Below are 22,550 nucleotides of genomic sequence, written 5' to 3' on the forward strand. Positions count from 1 at the left end.
CCTAAGAAGCCTGTAATTATCAAGACATAACATGCACCCGTCAATTTGGCCTTTCCATTGCAACCAATTTGGGATGCTGGAGATGTCATCTTGATGGAGCGGCCATATTTTCCTCATCAGTCGCTGCTCAAAGATCCAGCACAGTTATAAATCACCTCAGGATGATTGATTCCCAGGCTGCATGCTGAAAGTCATTTGCCAGTTGCAAAGGCTCCGCAAAGCCTGCAGATACTTCTTTTGTGAATGAAACGATATGACCAGAAGGAAAATATTACAGGATGAAAATATTTACTTATCAAATCTTACCAAGCCTCTGTTGGATTGTGGTAACATTCTGAAATCAAATATTTTGTAACAAATAGGCTGTTAGTGATAATGTGATTTTGAATTATCTTACCACACATCTGTTAAGCGTTGGGGGAAAAAGATTACATTGATTTACAGTATATTGTAAAACAAGCAGAGTAACAAAATAGTAATAATAAAAAAAAACATAAAAAAAACACGAAAACATAAAACCTGAATCTTTTTGGCCCAAAAGGTTAGCCTCTTTCTTAAATCCCTTTTCATACTGCCTGTTCAAGGCAGAACTGATGTGCCTTTTTTGCACTGCTTGTAAAGATCAGAGGTGAAATGGGGTGCTCGAAGTTGATGTGTTTCTGAGAGTGGAGGTTGTTACAAGGCTGAATAAACATGTGTGTAATGAACCCTCTGCATGGTAAAACCTGCCAAACTAACCAACCACGCATTGTCTAATAAGTGACTTTGTGAGTCTATTTATTGGTGTGTGAATAAAAGCTTCTCATTTTGTTTCAGAACAGAGCAGAAATAGAATTCTCCTGTTACTTTCCAGGTGAGTTTGGGTGTCCAAATGACCTATTTTTCTAAAACAAAACATTTTTTTTTATTTTTGTGAACACCTGACCAAACCGAAGTTGAAGACAAAAATAATAGCCAAAAAAATACATACGAGCAGGGCCATGAACTAATATTTAATGTAAGAATTAAACTGGGGTCCATTGGTTGAAAGAAAGGGTTTGCTGATCAATCGGGTAACCTTCCAAAATGTGTTAAGAATAATTTGATAATTGGTAGTCACTAAAAGGATAATAAGAAGGGCCAATGTTTTTGGGTCAAGCTTTAGAGCTGCATATATTTCTATATATTTTATATATTTTGAGGCTTCATATCCAGGTGAGATCACACATACATGAGTAAATAATGTAAAGAAAAAAAACTTGCACTCACCTGCTATTGTCAGCACCACAGGCAGCAGGCAGATGTCAACAGTAAAGCAACTCTACTGTACTGCTAATATGATGTTAGTATGACTGATGTTTGCTTGATTGTGTTACCATAAGTTTAAAAAAGTTTCTAAACAAGTGTTTATCCATTTGAAATGAGAGATGAACAGACTTGGAGTCTAAATCCAAGAATCAGTTAATTTTTTTTTTAACATTCAGAACCTGAATGTTGTGACAGATGTAAATGTAAAGTAATTAACACATGGATTCTGTACTTAGGGATAAAGACAGCAGTAGCTAGGCTCTTTTTCTTTTCCTCGCATGAATGAAACTACCGCTATATGTCAACTGTATCAGTGAATCAATATCCCATTGATTGATTGACATTGTTAGGCTGAAAAATATACATAAAACAAATACAGACTTATAGATAAATAAAAGAAATTTGACTCTTGAATAGAAAAGGCAAATATAAACCTTACCTCTGCCTCTTGTGGTGATCATTTTTGAAGACCGAAGTTACTTAACCCCCTTTTAAAGAGGCTGTGCTTGTTTAATATTTTTCTGTGAAATCAAGTCGACTTTAGAGTTGCAGTTAGTGTTAGCGACAGCTTGGCTTGTATTTTCACAATAAAAGTTTTTACGTTTTGCTGTTGTAACCATTATTACCAATTCATAGCTGTAATTGCATGATCCTCATTTTTTCTTAAATACTATTACTACTTACTATTCATGTTACTATCTGCTATAAAATGAAGAACTGTACATCTCAAATGACTCCTTTACACTCCCAAAATAAATGTTTAAATGAAAATGCTTAACTGTTGATTATCGATTCTGAAATGTTCCTTTCATCATGAGAATGTCCTCTCCTAAGAGATGACGGCATGATTCATTTGTGTAATTTCTATCTTAAATCCTCCCACTCCTTGTGGTTGTGTCTGTGAAATCTTCGGTGGACTCAACACATCGTATTCTTAAAAATGTATTTTTCCCACATGTGGTTGTGTAAAGCTGGATTTTAACCATGAGCTTTACTTAAGCCCAACCAAATAGTTGTGGTGCATTCTCCTAGTCAACAAGCAAAATAACTGCAACATGAAATGAATCTCAGGGGTTGAGTACTATCTATACAACTCTTTGGTTCTTTTTCAAAGTGGATATGTTCATATGGATAATGTTGTGCCCCTAAGGAACAGGGTAGCTGAAAAAAAAGAGGAATGATAATTATGGCAGGGATATGGTTACTTAACTAGGTTACTAAATAAACAATATATAAGCAACTGTAAAATAAAATTACATTTCTGGGCATCCAATTTCACTTCCGATTTTCCAATTTTAGCTCAGCTAACTCACAAATTCTTTGCTGATGCACCCGTTTTACCAGAGTTGCAAACTTTTGCTCTACTTTACTTAACATGCTACATAACATTGTCTTGGCGCCCAAACCCACATTAGTAATTTGTTAAAACTATCTATATAGTGTTAAATACACACAAAATATCTGAAAATAGAATTTACTTGACTAAGGAAAACACAGCAACCTCCTCAGAGGGAGTTGGCAAAACTAAAAGCAGCTGTTCTCAGGCTCATAGACTATTTGCAGATTGCTGAAACACTACTATATGTTCAACTTTAATAATCTGGAACAATTCTGTATCAAAATATATGCTCAAATCAATCAAAAGAATATTGGCATTTCACCGCTTTAAATGTAATTAGATTTGACTGTTTTTAGGCTTGCTTTGTAACACAAATTGTTCAATGCGACTGAATGATCTTTTTATATCCCAAACGTTTAGTCTTATTGTAAACCATGTGTTAACTGTCTTTTTATCTGTATATTTAGATTATCAGTGCACCTTTTTTTTAACTTGTGACAGTATCACCTGGTACTTGGTCATTTCGGTTGGTGTAACTGTTGTTCTCTGTATGTTGTGACAATACCAGCTGACAGGATGATTAGGTTCTTAGTGTTGTCTCTTTGAGTTGCATAGCAAACCTATTACCCAGGATCAGTAGGTACATCAGTAGTACAGTGCAAAAATTCAACAATAATTCTAAAACATTTCTCATATTTGTTCTCAAATCATAGCTATCACACAATAGCAAGACTCTCCAATGAAAGAGAAATGTCAGGGACAAACTTCGCCTCACTGAAACACTGCATTGGGGAATGAATTTATCATCCATCCATCCATCTATTTCCACTTAATCCAATTCAGGGCCGCAGGGGGCTGGAGGCTATTGCAGCAGCCATTGGGCGAAAGGTAGATACATCCCAAACAGGTCACCAGATGAATTTATCATGTTCTTATAATTATTTGTATGGAGGTGTAGCAGCTATTGATTGGGAAGGTCAGACTTTCAATTTTAAAAAAAAAAAAGAGTAGTTTTGATGCAGGAGTTGAGTGTGTTGTGTTTGAAAAGATGACTCGTTTGTGGAGGAGGCAAAAAGAATGTGCTTCAGCATTCGGTCAGTGCAAAACCAAAAGCTTTTACATCTCTTTATCCAATTTTGGTTGGTAATGTCGTAGGTGACAGGTGATGTAATATCGGTACTCTCATGTGTGGGGTGCTTTGTGACTGTATTTCTAAGCAAGTTAAAACGGTGCACCTTTAGAAACAATAGACACAAATGTCACCATAATTCTGCAGTTTTGTCTGAGGCTTGTTTGGTTCCACAGAATAGCAGGCAGTGGAAGAGGGGGGAGGGAGCATGAGAAAGGCTGGAAGTGTCTAGTGCTCGATTATAGTGGTAAACATCCCCACACACACCCACACACACTCACATGTCCACAAACACATCAAGAGCCAGACCAACTGCCCATGCTGTGTCACATCTTGTGCCAGTGAAATGAGGTTTCGCCTGCAAAGCAACAGTGTTCCGACCAAGGAAGGCAGCCTGTTCAATATTATAAAAACCCCGCCGGGAGCCGGCGGACTTATGCAGTAGCATCTGGCATCACCACAGATGCTTGCCAGAGTGCACATTAGATCTGAATAATTGGCCAGGACAGCAGTGTGAGATGGACAAATGTGAACCTCCTCCTGGGTGACCTTATGGCCAAAGAGTGTATGAACGACACAGCTCATTGTCTGATAAGGTGCTTGTGGAATAAAGAATAGGTGAGTCTCAAGGAAGAGGTGTTAACTGCTGGGATGTCAGATAATGCGTGTAAAGTAACGCACCCATGCGCAGTTCGAATGATAAAGAGACAAAAGTGAAAACTGAGAAGCAATAGTTTACATGTGCTACGCTGGAATATCCACTATCAAACTATGAAACAAATGCTGCAAAAGTTGAGTCACTGATTAATAAACTCAATGTTTTAATGCATTTGTTGATGAGAGGTACAAAGTAGTTTTATGGTAAGTATTAAGATAATGGTTAGGATTTTTTTTCCCCCTGTGGCCCAGAGTGACATTTGGCAAAGATAGTGAATGATTACCACGGACCTAGAGAGTGTGCAAGAGTTAAAAAACTATATTAATGAATTATTATTCTATTCTCTCTATATATGATACTTTATTGTACATCACAATCCAGAATGTGAAGCTGGCATAATGCTGTGTTGAATTTTGGCTGGGGTGTTTGTATGCACCAACAACTTATATTGTAAATTTGTAAACTTATAAAATTGATTCTGTCTTAAGAATCAAGGGAACCTGCATTTCAACCGTCAAGATCATGTTTTTATGTACATACAGTTGGACTAGCTTCTAAAGTCATGTCATAATCGATTGCTACTCGAAATAATAATGTTTTAAACATCGTCAAACAACGTCTGTCTGCAAAAAAACATTTTTTTAACAAGTTCCAAGATTATCGAAATAATTCCAAGTTTTACTTAAAGGTGTCAGTGAAAGAAATGGGCTAAAACAGGGTTGGACACAAACAGATGATGTATACAGTTGCTGATAAACTTTTTGCAGCCCTCCTTGAATTTGTAACCTTTAAACTCAAACAAAGTGCATCCGCATCCTTGAAAATGCAATTCAGTTCTTCTCTGTATGGTCCATGTCCCTCCTCCTTTTTTTTTTTCCATTTCTCCCTTTCCCCATCAAATTTGACCAATTTGAATAACCTTTTAGCCAAACTAAAGAACAGCTGACAAGGTGACAAAGGTGGAAACACAGGTAGCAGGAGAGCGTTCTTCATGAGGTGGAGCTCCCATTCCAACATGCAACCAAGTAAACAATATTTTTTTACTTGACTTTTTAATTTGCTGAATATGCTGCACATTTATAATTCATAAATGCAAACTTGCAACTGTCATTAAAAGTTATAATTCCAGAAAGCATGTGAAATGTGAATAAAAAACTAAATGCAATTATTTGCAAATCCCATAAAACTTTTCTTTTATTCACAACTGAACATAGGATGTAAACAATATGTTGAAAGTGAGACATTTGACTATTTTATGATAAGCAGTAGCATGGCAGCTGCATGTCTCAAAAAGGCAGGGAAGGGGGCAACAAAAGGCTGGAAAGCTAAGTGTTACTAAAAAGTAACAGCTGGATGAGCATGTTTGAAATTAATTTGGTTAATTGGCCACAGGTCAGTAACATTATTAGGCATAAAAAAGAGGCAGAGTGTCTCTGAAGGTATAGTGTGGATCAGTGCCAGTGGAGCTGGCAACTTACACATCTGTAAAGGCACCATCAATACTGAAAGGTATATACAAGTTTTACAGCAATATATGCTCCCATCAAGACAGTTCTTTTAAGGGAAAGTCTTGCATATTTCAGCAAGGCAATACAAAACTGCACGCTGCATCTGTTAGAACAGCTTGGATTAGAATTAGAGGAGTACAGGTAATGGGCTGGTCCATCTGCAGTCCATACATTTCACCGATGGAAAAAGGTGCACTGAATATGATAAAGAGGACATAGGGCTGTTAATCAGCTTTTAATCAGCTATAATCTTATTTCAGATAAGAATGGGAAACATTCCTCTCTCAAAGGTCCAACACATGATATCTTCAGTTTCCAGAAGTTTACAGACTGTTGTTGACAGAGGAGAGGATGCTACATAGTGGTAAATTTGGACCTTTCCTAACTTTTTGGAGACACGTTGTTACTGCCATCAAATTCAAAATGAGCTAATATTCTTTGATTAAATAGTAAAATGTTTCTTTTTTAATTTTTGGCATGTTTTTCTTTGTTCTGTTGTGGATAAAATATTGGTTCATAATGTTTGTAAATCATTCCATTATGTTTCTATCTACATTTTGCAATAAGTTCAAACTTTTTTGGAATTGGGGTCTTAGCAACTCAACATTTGCTTCAACCGTTAATATCATTTTATGTGGGCAAAGAATTTGAATGTTAATTTCACCAGTGGTTTCCAACCTGGGGTCCCTGCTCCCCTAAGGAAGGTGCCAAAGTTCAGAGGGGATGTGGATTGTCAAAGGTTTGTGTAATAATGAAGTCCATAAAACACTGCCCTAACAAATGTCGTTTCCCTTGTTTTTGTTTTGTGTTCACCTATCCCGAGTATTTCAGTCTGAAAATCCGTTAGAAATGGAAAAATTTATTTTTTATGTTCAGTACTACAAAATACACAAATAGCTGTTGCAAAAGTAGAGATAAATAACTTTGGTGTACAGAAAATTAGAAACATTCATGATGAAATGTCAATGAAAAAATAGCTTACAATGGAGAATGCAGGCTAATACTAATGTACAGAGACACATGTAGCAAACAAAGCTCGTTGGACCTATATTCCCTTTCATTAAAGAAATAAATATGAACATGTTGCAAAATTAGCCTGACTAGGAATTCCTGAAGCAAGCAGATTTGGTATTGCTGAGATGGATCAAATGTAGACTTTTTCTTAACAATAGGTAACTAGTTCATCATGTGCAACTTCTTCTCGTTGAGGATCTCTGGTGAAAAGAAAAAAGGCATAGTAACACAGAAATGTAGAAATGTAAATAAAGTATTTACACAAAACGCAGTCTCATGCAGCTGCATTTTGGTAATGATTAAATCTGCCACAAAAAAAGGGGAGAGCAAAGGAAAACTATTCATAAAAAAACCCCACTTTCTTTGCCTTAATGGTAATAAAAGAGGAGCTGAGGGAGAAAGGCAGCTAGAACCAGCTCACTTATAGGCATAAAAAAAAAGTACTTGAACAAAGGAGCTCTCATTTTCCATGCCCCTATCCACCCACATCGACTGAACTTTAAAAAAAGATAAAAAATTAGGAAGAGGAGACAAAAATGCCTCAAGGTTCATATCTCCAAGGAGCTCAGAAAATAGTATTCAGAGCTCATAGGTAATAGTCCGCATCTGCTCCAGTGAATTTTTGTCTCTCTAAAATGTACTCAGAGCAAACTATTAGTATTCCACAGCGGCCACATCCATTCAGAAGATTTATTAGATTCCAGTCTGTTCTGCTTCATCCAATTAGTGAAAGGACAACAGGATAAAGGGAGAATCTAGTTAGCCCCCAGTGGAAGTGGATGAGATACAGAGCAGCAGCAGGGGTTCATTGTTAGCATCCTGTGTGCCTCTATTCGCAGGTATTGGGCATGTCTGAGGTCACTCCCAGTCATCTCTACACACACAGGCACACTCTTCATGGTGCTCCAAGGGCACATCAGTCATGGTCTTTTGCAGGCCTCTCCCACCACTTCGATGTTTCAACAGTAAAACCTGTTGGGAAAGGACAATGCATGAGTTAACTGCTAGACCTTAAAAGTTCAGTTATAACAAGTTTCAAATGTAAGCCTGTTTAGAAATTTAATTGGTTTGTCCACTGATTTGCATAGAGGCATTGTTTTAACCATAATCAAGTGGTTTCAAAGGGTTTAATCGCAATCAGCATAGCAGAAAATTGCTGGATAGATGCTTACATTTATTAGTATGGTGTTGTCAGACAAATAAAAGGCAACAATTTAAAAACCTCTCAATTAATCTTTAATTTTGCAAGGGTAATATCAACAGCAACAGACAAAATGCCTCTTTACGCAACTGAATTAAGTCAGCCAACCGATAAAACATGTGAATCAGTTGAGCGACATGTCTCAACTGTGCTTCACCACCTGACATTTGATAAACTGTTGTTATTGGCTGGCTTGATTCAGTGGAAATCTTTTTTGAGCAGGAGAAGGGTCAGAAACATTAAGCCAAAGCAAATGAAATAAGAACTTTCATATTCGTCTGGTTCCCAAGCTAAACAGTTTTAGCTTTCTAAGTTTTCAAGCCATGTGGATGACTGGCATTACATTTCTATCTGAGGTTAAGTGTGACTGAAAATCAAATTAGGCAGTATATTTATACATACAATATTTAGAGAGACTCACTGATACATTATTTGCACTATGCTCAGTTTATGAAATTCATCTGAGTCACTTTTTATTTGTGTATAAGTAACCAAATGTCACTACATATACAGTCTGCTGGCATTGTGTGAAACTGTCTGAAATGGAAGTCTCTAGCAGTATAAAGCAACAATAGAGGAGTCTGTGAACCTCAAAAGTGTGCACTTCTGGTTTGTTTTGAAGTATGCTAACTTTGTTAAAAACACATTCCTGGACCTTAAACTGAGTGCTCGAGGCATAAAACCAAAGTTCTCGTGTTTGGTTTCAAGCTTGGCATCACACTGTTTTGCTTTACAGTCACACCAACAACCAGACAACAACACACACATAGTAAATAAAGTATGAAATAAAAAATAAAATACACTTTTGCCATGATAAATGAAGTTTAAAAAAAAAAAAAAAAAACATGTGGCAGATACAGTGAAACGACCCGAGACAAAGCTCTCTGAGAAAGTGGGGGAAAAGGGATAAAGGGCATGCGCAAAAAACAGGACGAGATTTAAAAATCCAAGTGGCGTTTGCAGCTGGATGGAGATCAAAGAAGACCAATACAAACTTAAAGTTGTTAGTGGTATTGGTAAAGTTATTACTGAATAGCTCTCTCGTTTGTCATTGTGACGTGTATTTATGATATGATAATTTCCTTAGTTATTAATCATAGAAGGTTGAAGCTGTGGTTGATTCCTATAATAAAACCTATTTGCATTCTCCACATACTAACTTTAATGTTTCACAACTAAAGGGATATATATGACATTACAAAAGCAGCATGTTCGTCTATGTTCTGTAATTTATCGGAGATTGAAACATAAATTATAATCTAATTGTTGCATTCTCTACCTCACAGGTGAAGTACAGTAGCTTGAAGGTAATAGCAGTTCAACTGATCACATGTTGTAATGTGAGTGTATTTTGGAAAATCTTTTTGGGAAATGTTAACAGGCTGTCCTCTTACTCTGCTTTTAGTTTCTGGTTGGTTCTCTGGCAAAATAGTGTCAAAATCTATAGATGTAGATGTACAAGTCATTTAAAATTAAGTAAAACCAGACATCTGATATACAGTATGTTGCAATGTAAACTGTAAATAAAATAAAGTAAAGCTGCCATAGTTAGTTTTTTATCTGTAATTATTTTAAATATTATTTTCTTATTCGTATAGAACTGACTTATTTTAGTATAGAAAATAGTTAGGACAACACATATTCTTAGAGCCCTGTCTCACAGTGCCTGAAATGGTTGCAAAAAAAAAAAAAAAAATCAATAAATGTATTATGCAAATGAATAAAAATTCTGTATTTTATTTTTTCTTTCAATATTGTCCCTTCTAGCAAGCCATTTTTCTAAAATCCCTTTTATTTTTAAAAAACAAAACAAAACACAAGCCATAATGTTTTCCTAACCCTAATAACTCTACCAAACAGTGACTGAAACCGAAGCTGACGTTTAGCCACACAATTCCTAACCCTAACCCTAACCCTACAGATTGACAGAGCTATCAATCTGTCAATCCTTTCCGTGTCCGGATCTGGACCTTGAGTCTGTGAAATAAAGTTTATTATTATTATTTAACTGGTCTCTACAGCTTGACCTACAAGTGTAGACTTTGCCAGTTGTTATACGTGATAAACATTCCTTTTGCGACAGTTTCACAAAATTACTTTTAGACCCTATTACCTTATGCGGTAATTTTTGTTTCCAGCAGCACACGCGCACAAGAAAAGTAGGAAAACTGTGTCTGTGGACATCAACCATTAGATTAGGTTTTTGATCCAGGTTTTGCATTCTGTGTTTAAACTGGGTGGGAAGTTCAGTGTGTTGTTCATGTCATTCAGAGTCCAGATCCCAAAAAGCTGATTATTACAGGCATTTCATCATTCCAAAGTGATGATTACCTCGTGGTATTTCTTTGTGACCCTGGCAGGAACACACTGGCAGTCGTAGCAGTGGTGAGAGCAGCAGGCACAATTTCCACCGCAACGCTTTACAAGGAGGCAGCTTGGCCAGAAAATGGCATCTGTTCTCCTCAGCTCTTCACGTAATGACACAGAGACGTTACGCGGTGTGCAGCTGTACAGTCGAACCTCTTCCCTCAGTAGATTGAGATCAGCTCCTCCTTAAAGACACATTCATTTCAATCACCTCATATCTATAACATCTACACTTCTCACAGTATCAAGGAATAAATTACACTTCAAGGTTGTTGTGAGTTTATTTCAATCCCAGTATTAATGTTTGAAATCTTAGATCTGGCTATTTACTGATTTGATCTGCTTTGCACTATAGTTCCTATTTAGTTTTTCTAACCTTTGTGTTTAACTAAGATAAAATGTAAAGTTTAAAGTTGCCTACCTCTAGCCTTCTTGTTTTGGATGAAGGATTTCCCCAGCACATGCCATGTAGGTTTGTACAACTCTTCCATATCCAACTGCCATCGTTCTGGTTCCAGATACTTCATGACATCCTCAACCGTGCTAAGCCCTGCAACAGCTTCTGATAACTCCTCAATGCCCTGCAGGGATGGAGGGAAAACTGACGGGACTTCCGGCTCTGATACACTCTGTAGAAAAATCAAGTCATGAGGGAGACAGAGCAGAAGGGTAATTTATACGGTAAATGACACACATTACATTAAAATAAGTATAACCCCACTTTAAAGAAAGTGTGGACTTTGTAGAAGATGTAAAAACAGATTGCAATGATTTGCAAACTTCCTAAACCAAAATTTAATTCACAATAGTACACAAAAACATGTAAAATGTAAAACAGAGATTTTAATATTTCATGAAAGATATTACCTCATTTTCAAATCAATGAAAACAACTTTGCTCAAAAAAGTTGGAATGGGAAAAAGGTGTGTCTAAAATTTGAAATGGAAAAGACTTTGGATATGCCATCATCGACTGATTATTACTGTTCCATCAAAAGATTCAGAGAATCTGGACATTTCTCTGTGAGCAAGAAACACAGCCAATAAAAATTGGATGCATGTAATCTTGGACCTCACTGCATTAAAAACAGACACAATTTTGTAATGGAGATCACTACAGGGGATCAGGAATCCTTTCAGAGATCAATGTCTGTGAACACAGTTCGCCGTGCCAGCCACAAATGCTGATTAATGGACTGTCTATGGACTGTTGTTAAAAGAAGACGGAATGTTGCACAGAGGTAAACATGGCCTTTTTCCAACCTTCATAAGACATGTTGCTGCCATCAAATTCAAGATGAGCTAAAAAGATTTTAAGAAGTAGAAAAGTGTTTTGCTTTCAATATTGGATATGTTTTCTATGTTTAATTGTGAGTTAAAAAATTGGTTTACAAGATTTTCAAATCATTGTATTTGATTTTTATTTTAATTTAACAGAGCGTTCCCGCCTCTTTGCACCCACTGCAATCAACTTTGCACCATCTGGATTCTTACATTGCACTGACACTTACTGATATATTCAAACACTTGTAAGCTTATTTTAGGTTATGAATAATAAAACAGGATATTACACTGTAGGAGACTATTTGTCAGTGGTGAGAAGATTATTTTTACAATGTTAAAATCTACTAAGGTGTGAGAAGCAGAAAAGACGAATTATGCCATGGTAAAATATTAGTCTTAAATTAGGTAAATGGCACACTAGTTTCTACTTAATTTGAGTTTAACAGAAACGCAATGGCTCAGGGTAGCAAGGGCCCAATTTAAAAGTCTATGTCAAATATTATGTGTGTAAGAACAGAAAAAAACAGTTCATGGGGACCGCATACTCAGATTTTCCATAACGTTGTGGTGAAATGAACCAAGTGGAAAATCTTACATGGTGATATTGTGGCAACATTACCAATAATATTCATCATTATCAAACATTATTAATCATTAAAAACACACTGTCACCAGACAAAGTCCACATAAAGTATTCTATATTTTTTCATTTAAATCTATGTGTTGCTTAAATCTTTGAAATGAGGCCAAAATATTATAATTATTTTTATAACTTGAATATGTAACACGTAAAAAAGTGAATATACGGCTCCTGACATTTCAAATTCTTCAAACTCACAGAATCAGTGAAGGCTGGTATCAGGGATCAGAACCCAGAGAGACAGAAGGAGGGCTATCTTATTTAAATCTCTGACCTTGTGTTCTCTTTGATGAACTGTATCATACCAAGATTTAAAGAGGTCTCTATGGCATTCATAAAAAATGTTTGCAGATGCTGTTAGTCTGGCAGGGGATTTAAAACAATCTCCTAATTATATAAAATAAATGCTTCTACTGTAAAGACAATTCTCTAAGAGTGGTACCAATATGAAATGACTGCCAAATATATTCAGGACTTGTAGACTCCCAACATTCATCACAGGATCTGCTGGTCACAAATGAGCCTTTTGGAATAATGTGGTCCAAAGCGACGAGTCAATTAAAAGAGTTGTTTGGCCTCAAATAATCTCGTCCAGCCAAAGGACTGTGGTGTAAAACGTCATGGTTTTAGGTACTGGGCTAACTGTCATTGATTCAACTATGAATTATGAGTAATATCGAACAGTGCTTGAAGATCATGTGAGGACAGTAAATGGACCTTTCACTGGATATCAATACCAGAACACTAACAAATCAACAAATGAATGGTTCACAAAGAAGAAGTGGTCATGAAATGGACCTGTCACTGCCTAAATTAGCTACTCCAAATGCTGGTACAGACAATGAATGCAACATCAAAAGATGAAACAGAAATATGACAACAATACATAAATAATATTGGAATGCTGCCATAGTTTAAACTGTATGGCGACAGATTGTTATTTTTGCTCTATGTGTAGATCATTTGCAAAAAAACAAAACCAAACAAATAAAAGGCAATAATGAATAACAGTCATATCAGTATCTTTTCAATTTTCTATGGATTTAATCTCATTCTTTTTAGAGCGATATTTTCTTTAATTACATTAGAATAATTATTTCAGCTTTAAATGTGGAAAAACAAACAAACAATAACAGTCATTATATCTCCAGTAAGACAAATATGGTACTTAATGTGTTCAAAATGCTCTATGCTATGAAGTTAAGAGGCCAATGTGAATTAATAACAGAATTTTATTAAGCTGTCAATAGTGATTACATCTCTGTCATCTCCTCCGCTCACCTTGCATTCCGAAATGTTCCTATAGTTCTGGCTGGTGACAGTAGTAGTTGTTTCAAGCGCTGTACTCCTCAGGCTATGTCATGCAGTCACAGAGAAGACTGATAACTGGGTTCTTGGTCCTCCCACAACAGAATGGACTAATCTGTTAAACCTTTCAGAGTTGTGACACTGTGTTTGTCCAACATGTCAGCCCGCTGGTCTGTCTAATCTTTTGTGATTGACAGGTAAAAAGCAACATTGTGACACTTACAAAAAGAAAAAAAAAGCCTGTGAAGATTTGAAAATGTGAGCTTTTGGGAGCTGGATGTTTAAGCTTTGGGAGAGGTAGATGTGTTTGAAAAAAATAAAAATAAAAATATGACTTACAAGGTAGAATTACAAAGATATAACGTAGTTATTATAGTGAGGATGTCAGACATGGACTTGAAAGAGGACTCAGATGCAGAGTATCCAATAAGGTAGACTTTATTTATATATCTCCAACCTCCAATACTAAGTGATAAAATAAAAAGCTATGAAAATGTTTATCTATATATTCTATAAAACTTAATAAAGAAAAGAGGAAAAAACAACAGAAACTCACTCTGCTAAGAGGGCAATTAACTATGAACTATGAAATCAAAAATTACTCCCTAAGGAGGAAAAACAACTTCTTACTTGAAACAAAAGTAAGTAATTTAAGTAAGTAATTTTTATTTGTACAGCGCCTTTCACAGACCAGGGTCACAAAGGGCTTTACAGGTACAATAGAAAAAAAAAAAAAAAAGCACAGTTTAAGAAGTACATAAAAGTATAAGTTTAAAAAGGCCAAAGCAACTCAGTGACAATCATAGCAGCCCAAGACAATTAAGAAAATTAAGACAATTAAGACAATTAAGAAAATTAAGAAAATTAAGAAAATTAAGAAAATTAAGAAAATTAAGAAAATTAAGAAAATTAAGAAAATTAAGAAAAAAGCTGAACAAATAAAAAGGTCTTAAGTTGCCTTTTGAAGACGTCAACAGACTCCATCGAGCGCAGAGAGAGCGGAAGATCGTTCCAAAGCCTGGGAGCAAAAGCCTGGAAGGATCAGTCTCCTCTGGTCCGGAAACGCGTGTGTGGCGCCATCAGAAGATTCTGATCCACAGACCTCAGATCCCGAGCTGGGGTGTAAGACTGGATCAGATCTCTGATGTAGGGTGGAGCCTGACCATGCAATGCTCGGAAAGTTAAAACCAAAATTTTAAAATTTATCCTAGAGGAAACTGGTAGCCAATGAAGAGCTTTAAGAACAGGAGTTATGTGAGTCCTCCTATTTCAGCGGGTCAGAATTCTCGCAGCAGAGTTTTGCACCAACTGCAGGCGAGACAGCTCCTTCTTGTTCAGACATGAAAACAGACTATTACAATAGTCCAAACGCGAAGACACAAATGCATGTATAATCAGCTCCAAATCATCCCGTGACACCATTTTCCTGAGTTTGGAGACTTTCCTCAGTTGAAAAAAGCAGCTTTTGGTCAGCTGTTTGCAGTGTTGCACTAATGACATGTCCTTGTCAAACACAACACCCAGGTTTCTGAGGCTCGTTTTAACAGACTGGCCCAAGTCACCCAAGTACTGGTTAATCCCTGGAATGGAGTCATCAGGGGCAATAACCAGTGTTTCTGTTTTGTCCACATTTAGCTGCAAGGTGTTGTCATTTAGCCATTGTTTTATCTCCACCAAACAATGAACTAAGGAATTTAGCCTCTGGGGCTTAGTTGGTTAGAAAGAGCAGTAAAGCTGGATATCATCAGCAAATATGTGGTAAGAAACATTAGAAAATCTCTGGATGATTTTTCCCAACGGATCAAATACAGCAAAAATAATATAGGACCCAAGACAGCACCTTGAGGGACTCCACACAGCAGATCTGCTGACTCAGACCTTATTTGGTTAGCTGTGACACTAAAACTACGCCCAGAAAGGTTTGACGAGAACCAGTGTAGAACTGAACCTGACAGACCTACTTCATCCCTCAGTCTTCTCAGCAGGATTTGGTGGTCAATGGTGTCAAAGGCTGAGGACAGAGCTAAAAGAACTAGAACAGTGCATTTTCCCGAATCAGCAGACATCAGAATGTCACTGGACACTTTCAGCAAGGCAGTCTCCGTAGAGTGATATTTGCGGAAACCAGACTGAAACGTCTCATGAAAACAACTAAATGCACTCCTAAAAACCAGAGGCTCTATAAAATCTATGAAACGTTATCTATAACAAAAAATCACTCCAAAAGGAGGCTATCAAAATTGGCTATGAAAACCTGAGACTAGTTTATGTAAATTACAAACAAAAAAAAAAATCACTCGCACAGAGGCAAAGAATTGTGGTTTATGAATCGAACAAGCAAGGCAAGGATAACTATGACGGTGGCAGGCTTGGGTGATCGACAGAACGAAACACAACATGGAGAGAGGACAAAAACCCAACTTGACCTCACCGTGTGACAGATGATTTTCGATTATTTGTTATACATTACTTTCTATTAATATAGATAAAGATGTACAGCATACACTCCTATGCAAAAGTCTACAGACAGCTTTCATTTATGTATAAATGCCTGGAAATATATGCATAATCTTTGTTTAAACATGTGCAAACATAAATGGACATACATAAATATCCTTTGAAGGATTAATCTGACCTGTTTCTACTGATTTTGAATTATTCATAGGTCAGTAATAGGTGGCCTAACTATAAAACACATTCGTATGAAAATGGTCAGTTGGGAGTGACAATGAGTGAAAAAGCAGCAACTTTTCAAAGAAAAACTTTGACAGAACTTCAAAAAGTCTGAAGAACTATTGCTCAAGACAATTTTAAAAGATTACAACAAATCACTGACTTTATCAATCACTTTAGAAGCTAAATTTAGAGATTTTTTCATATACTTTATGTACAAAGGAGTCCTGTAGACAACATCAGCATGCTTTGTGTGCTTAATGTACCGTAGCGGAAGCTAACTACCAAAAGGAGAAGCTGAGATGACAATAGAAATCAAACTTTTAGCTGGGCTCAATATAAAGCAAATTAAAGATAAATTAAAATACACAATATTCAAAAGGTATAATACAGAAAGCACAGATGAGATTCATTGACAGCACAAGCATATCTAACATTCTCAAACTGAACTCCCTTCTGCATAGACTTAAAAATAAGAAACCAGTGATGTGACATGGCTGCACCACAGGGAGCAAAAATGCAGCTGATCCACAGCTGTGTTCATGCCACACATTTGACTCACATTAATGAGGTTGCTTTCATACCCCGTGAGAATATCTTTGGTTTATTTGGCACCAACTGAGATAAACAGACACAAATGTGAAAGGAATATTTATGGGAAAGGAACCGGTCATGTGGCACCACTGAAACCGAGCCGCATTTCCAGACAACAGAGGTAAGTTGCGATACTTACTAGGTGAACCTTGGCAGTGGCTGAAAGCATGGACTGGAAAACATTAACAGCTTGTGAATGTCGATGGTGCAACACTCCCCCAATTAGCAGCCCTCTGCAGGCTCAGCTTCAGATGGAAAAGCCAAGCAATTCTTTAGAGACACACCAAGATGGTGTGAATAAAGCTACAAGGAGCAGATGAGAGGTCCCATTTGAGAAACTCAGGAACATAGGAAAAAATTTAACTGCAATAACTTCGAGAGGCAATGAATTCGGAGAATGTGGTGTGTTAAACGTGAACAATGGAAAGGTTGAATTCAAGAAAAGTGCACACGAGTTTTAGATAAACAGAAGAGATTGAAACAGGGTGAGTGGGATGACATTCAACAATGGCTTGGCTCAGATTCAAAAACAGGATGCTGAAGTGACTTACATGATGAGTTGGCAGATGTATCTTGACCCACTGAGCCAGCAGGTCAGTTCAGGTCCTGGTACATTTCTTATAATTTATATCTAGGCATCTGACGGCACAAAACCAAAGGAAAAACAGAGGTATTTATTTTTAGAAGACCAGTAAAGATTCAAATCAGAACTGAAAGGTTTGTATTTATGTGAGCCACTTATGTAATGACTAAACTATATCTTTTTTTCTGCCAGTTGTCTCACGTATTTAAAGCTAAATATATCTAAACTTGCAATCTGCCAGCCTGAAGTGATTCTAAATCTTTAAGGCAAGACAGAACTCATATCTGACAGCAGTAAGACTCAAGGTATAAAAGTAATATCAACTTAAATCAAACCTTAGCTTCCATCTATTCTATACTTCATAAAGATGAGAGTGGAATCCTCTCTTCAAACCAATAATCTGAAATATGTGTGCTTCTTAATTTTTTTATAGAAGCTAACAAAGTGAATATTGAACACAAACAGAATCCTAGTGTGACACTATTTCCATGCCATCCTGTGGTAAAAGTGCTTGTTTTGTAAAAAGGTTGATTTTGTAATCATTAAGACACAAATCAAAGTGCAGCAGCCTGTTTAGCACAACCGTCTGAATCCCCTCCACCTTAAGAACAGGCTTGTTTTTGGAGATGTGATTTCCTAGTTTTCAGCTCTCTTTGTTCTTGTAACGCACAACCGCATGATCTTATTCTTGGTAACTAAAATGACAGGTTTAGCTAACTATGTTGTGATGACAATTCTGAAATAGCATCTTGGGAGAGCTTTGAAAAACAATATCTACTCTTTCACATGCAGTTGCAAACCACTTCCTTGCACAAGAGGACTTTAAGTAAGCAAGTTTTTTTGCGTTTTAAAAAAATTGTCTTTTTTCACTCACTGCACACAATAAACTGCAATTGAGGTTGTTGTAAAAACAGACCTCAGTTTCATCAAGCCAACGGTAAGACTCCTGCTTCTACTTTCACAAGGGTTTACTTTAGCTGTCCCAACAGCTTCTCTTAAAATGTCTCTTTTTCACATTCAAGTTGTAGATTTAAGGTGCTTTTAGACAAACACAAGTGCTTTAAATCTTGTCTGTGTAAAACTCTCTGCAGTCTATTAAAATAAACAAAGCTGGTAAAGTGATCTTTCATGCCAAAGGAGCAGTGCAATTCAATTCTGGATCGAGACCCTGGCACACAGAGACAATGATGTATGTTTTGTTTGCTCCTTTAACCCACAACGCCCACCACTCAACACCCGTCATGCTCTATTCAACAGGCTCCTTCTCCTCTGTGTTTTAACAACCTCTTTGCCTCAGCCGTTTCGCTTTTTCTAAAATCTCTTCCTGCGAATTACAGACTGGGTCTTATTTTTTTTCCCCCCTTCCATTTCATGGAAGTGGTGGGAAGGAATCATTGCTTGTTTAAATATAAACTAAAGCACTGGCCCCTGCATGGCATGAGGTTCCAGTAGCTGCTGGTTGACCACAGAGGAAACAGAGTGCTGCTGTTGTAGAGAACTCCTCCTCTGTCAGACGGAGGTTCAAAGGGAAGACAAACTGATCGTGCGGAGCCCAGAGTTTCCCTTTCCCCCTCATGGTTTCCGCACCTTCTAGAGTTGGAATATGAAAGGAAAACGTGGTCTCTTGTCTCATTAAATGGTTTATGGCAAGCATTTGAAGACCACAGTAGAATCATTTCATTCAGCTAGAAATGAAAGAAATTTACATTTCAAATTTCCAAACATCCACTATTTTCACATCATATTAGTTTCTTGCATAAAACGTTTTTTTTTTTCTGTTGCAAGTGACATATTATTGCATCATGTAGTGGTTCAAAGTAGATCATGGATCGTGTATTTCAGCTTTCTTTTCAAGGGGTTAAAAAACGTATATTTCCTTTACTTTCACTTAAATCCATAATACGATGTTGATCGAACCTAAGTTTTATTTGTGTGTAGTTACAATCTAACCCAACTTCTGCAGTTAAATCTTTTAGTTGTTGGTTTTCTTTGGGCCTGCACCACTTTTTGTGTCATTTCCAGATGAGAAAGAGCTCACCCTCTCCAAGTAAACAAGAAAAATTGAAAACATTTGTCAGACCAACATTGTGTAAGGGTTTAATATAAAGACATACATTATGTTTTCCGAATTAAGTAGTTTAAGTGCCCAAACATGATCGGGTACTTCATGTTTATGCCCAAAGCAAAACATTTGTGTAAAACAAAATGAAGTTCAAAAAGTAATGAATCAAAGGAGAGAAAGTCATGGCTCTTCTCACTGGAACCTCATCAGACACTGATAATTTGTCAAGAGTGTGCTGCATTGGTGCTGAATGCACAGGACACCACAAAAGCATCACTTTCGGACGTGCATTTCCTGAGCTGGTAAAGTATCATTCTCACCATGGCAATGTGTAAAATTCAGCAATAAAAAGTTTTATGGTGTTTCTCAGTATAACATCACAACCGGCTGCAGTGTTCATAAAAGATCATAAATTCGGTATGTACAACGTCTGCTGACTCTGCCATTAGAATATGGAATTAGGGACTTTTCCATTTTATCCTATGTGTATTCTAAGAAATCCAAATTTAATACCCTCATAACCCTCAGTATTTTGTCACAAAGTATTCAAATTTTGTGTCAGCGTTTGCTCTTATCAGCAGTTTGACTTTGGGTTTTAGGTGTGGTGAAAAAAATACAATAATGAAGCACATGAAAACTTTCGAAGCAGAAAGAAAGTTAGAGAGCAAATACAACGTAACCTCAGTTGCTATAAAGATTAATGAGGAATACTGTTGTTTACTTAAAGCAAGTGAACAGAACTGCCCCATAAAGCATGGCAGTTGTCTCTTTAGTTTATCTCTGGGCTTTTGTTAAGTGACAGAGCAGGGACGAAGGGGATTGTGCTTGTGTGTTACGGTGTGTGTGGTCCATGGATCAGGAGAAAGTAAAAGCCATGAAGTAAAACGGAATGATTAATGCAAAGAGGAAGCATGAGGACAAAGAGTGACAGAATTACAACAACACTGAGATTGGTTCAACCACTTTTTAAAAGACTATTGAATTTCCAAGTAGTTAAGCCTGCATGTTTGGGAAGCAAGTCTTCTCTGCAGCCAAATTACAAGCTCTGCTGCTGGGTTAAATTTCTGTTAATGGGGAAAATAAACTGCACTTTCTTGGTAAATTCATGTTCTTGTGTCTGTCATAGTATAAAGACTGATGAAATGAGGGCTCAAATACGGAAACCTGACAGGAAATCTTAGTCTCTTGGTGCTGATATTTCATTTTTAGGCTGTTAGGTGTATCATTTATGTAGGTTAAAGTCATCTTGTCTCCTTCTGTCATGAGATTGATTGGAGTTATTATGAATGAATGTTTGCCTGAAATATGTAAAGCTGAAAATAAACCAATTAAAATGGGTCTATATTAAAGTTTCTGTTACATTCAAAGAAAAATAAAAGAGAGGCTTTATCGGAAATTGCACAAAGGGAGAACAATTGTGAGGGTTGCTTGAAAAATATTCCAGCGGTAAGCAGAGAAGAATAACACGAGTTTTTTTTTGTCAGCTTGTGTAATATGAAGAAAAAAAAAGCTCTGTATGTTGTAATATTACCAACACCAGCAAAGGAAAACAAAGAAAGCATTTACTGTAATTCCTACTATCATTTCAGACGCTTGAACGAATCCACCCAAGGGTCAGAGGACTGTTTTTGGAATGAAAAACCACTTATTTTCTCCGTTTCAGTCTCATGCAACACCATCATTGACATCAGTGACATTACAAAACCTCATCGGTCAGAGTCATCTGACAGGATGTATAGATACAGAAGATGCCATATGACAAATTTCATAGAAAGTTTGATCATTGAAGATAGAGGCCCTAAAATAACACTATCCCCAATAAATAAGAACATTAGAGATCTTGAAACGGTATGAAATAAATCTGTTTTTGTTCTGTTGAGTGCAGCGGATCTTTTTAAGTCGTCATGACCTTGAGAAAGCCATCCATGGCCTAATAAGTTCAAGGTTAGACTATTGCAATGCGCTTTATGTTGGCGTCTCCCAGTCTTCTCTCAGTCGCCTTCAACTTGTGCAAAACGCTGCTGCCCGTCTTTTAACCGACACCAACAGACGTGTGCACATCACTCCTGTTCTTAACTCCCTCCATTGGCTTCCTGTCCTTTTTAGAATTGATTTAAAACTTTTAATGTTTGTTTTTAAAGCTCTTAACGGCCTTGCGCCATCATATTTATATGAGCTTTTAACAGTCCGCAATCCTGGTAGAGCTCTGAGGTCAACAAATCAATTTTTGCCCAGGTCAAAATACAAACCCTGGGGTGACCGAGCCTTTTCCGTCGCTGCCCCCAGGCTCTGGAATAAGCTCCCCGTCGAGCTGTGTCTTATTTCTGACCTGGGCCTCTTCAAATCTAGGCTAAAAACCTACTTATTTAGGATTGCTTTTAATACCCAGTAGTATGATGGCACTTTTATCTTATTTCATCCTAATCGATTTTGTTATATTTTATTGCTTTCACTGTTCTTTTATTGTTTTTATTTGTTTTTATTTGCTTTTATATGTGTTTTTACTTATTCTTCTCTTTATTTATTACCTGCTGTAAAGCACTTTGGTACACCATAAGGATTGTCTGTAAAGGGCTGTATAAATAAAGTACATTTACATTTACATCAGGCTCCATTTAGGCTTTTTGCTTTTGATAGAAAACAACAGAAAACTCAGGTATTGTAGAACATTTGGTATCTACAGTCTAACTGTACTCTCCACTGTCATTGCTGGGGATTTTGTGTGCTTGTGTGTACAGTACCTCCATAGCTATAATAAGTGATTTTCAAAAGTGCTTCAACATAATTTTTCCCCAATGATGTTTAAAAGCTCCAGCACACATAAGCAGAAATGGATTATTGCAAATTAGGACATCATGTGGAAATTATCTTAAATGTGCTTACACATAATGGCATTGCTCATTG

The 22,550-nt window shown here is 36.8% G+C and overlaps 1 protein-coding gene across 1 annotated transcript in view; it reads right to left on the reverse strand.

Annotated features, from left to right (window-relative positions):
- Positions 1-6,764: 6,764 nt before the first annotated feature.
- Positions 6,765-22,550, reverse strand: part of pdgfc (platelet derived growth factor c) — a 53,117-nt gene continuing 37,331 nt past the window's right edge. The window contains exons 4-6 of the mRNA XM_075480740.1: positions 10,925-11,132; positions 10,468-10,688; positions 6,765-7,907 (exon numbers count right to left, since the gene is read on the reverse strand). Of these exons, the coding sequence (XP_075336855.1) occupies positions 7,794-7,907; positions 10,468-10,688; positions 10,925-11,132 (543 nt within the window). The 3' untranslated portion in view covers positions 6,765-7,793. The remainder of the gene's footprint in view (positions 7,908-10,467; positions 10,689-10,924; positions 11,133-22,550) is intronic.

Source organism: Odontesthes bonariensis, chromosome 13, assembly GCF_027942865.1.
Source record: "Odontesthes bonariensis isolate fOdoBon6 chromosome 13, fOdoBon6.hap1, whole genome shotgun sequence".
NCBI lineage: Eukaryota > Metazoa > Chordata > Actinopteri > Atheriniformes > Atherinopsidae > Odontesthes > Odontesthes bonariensis.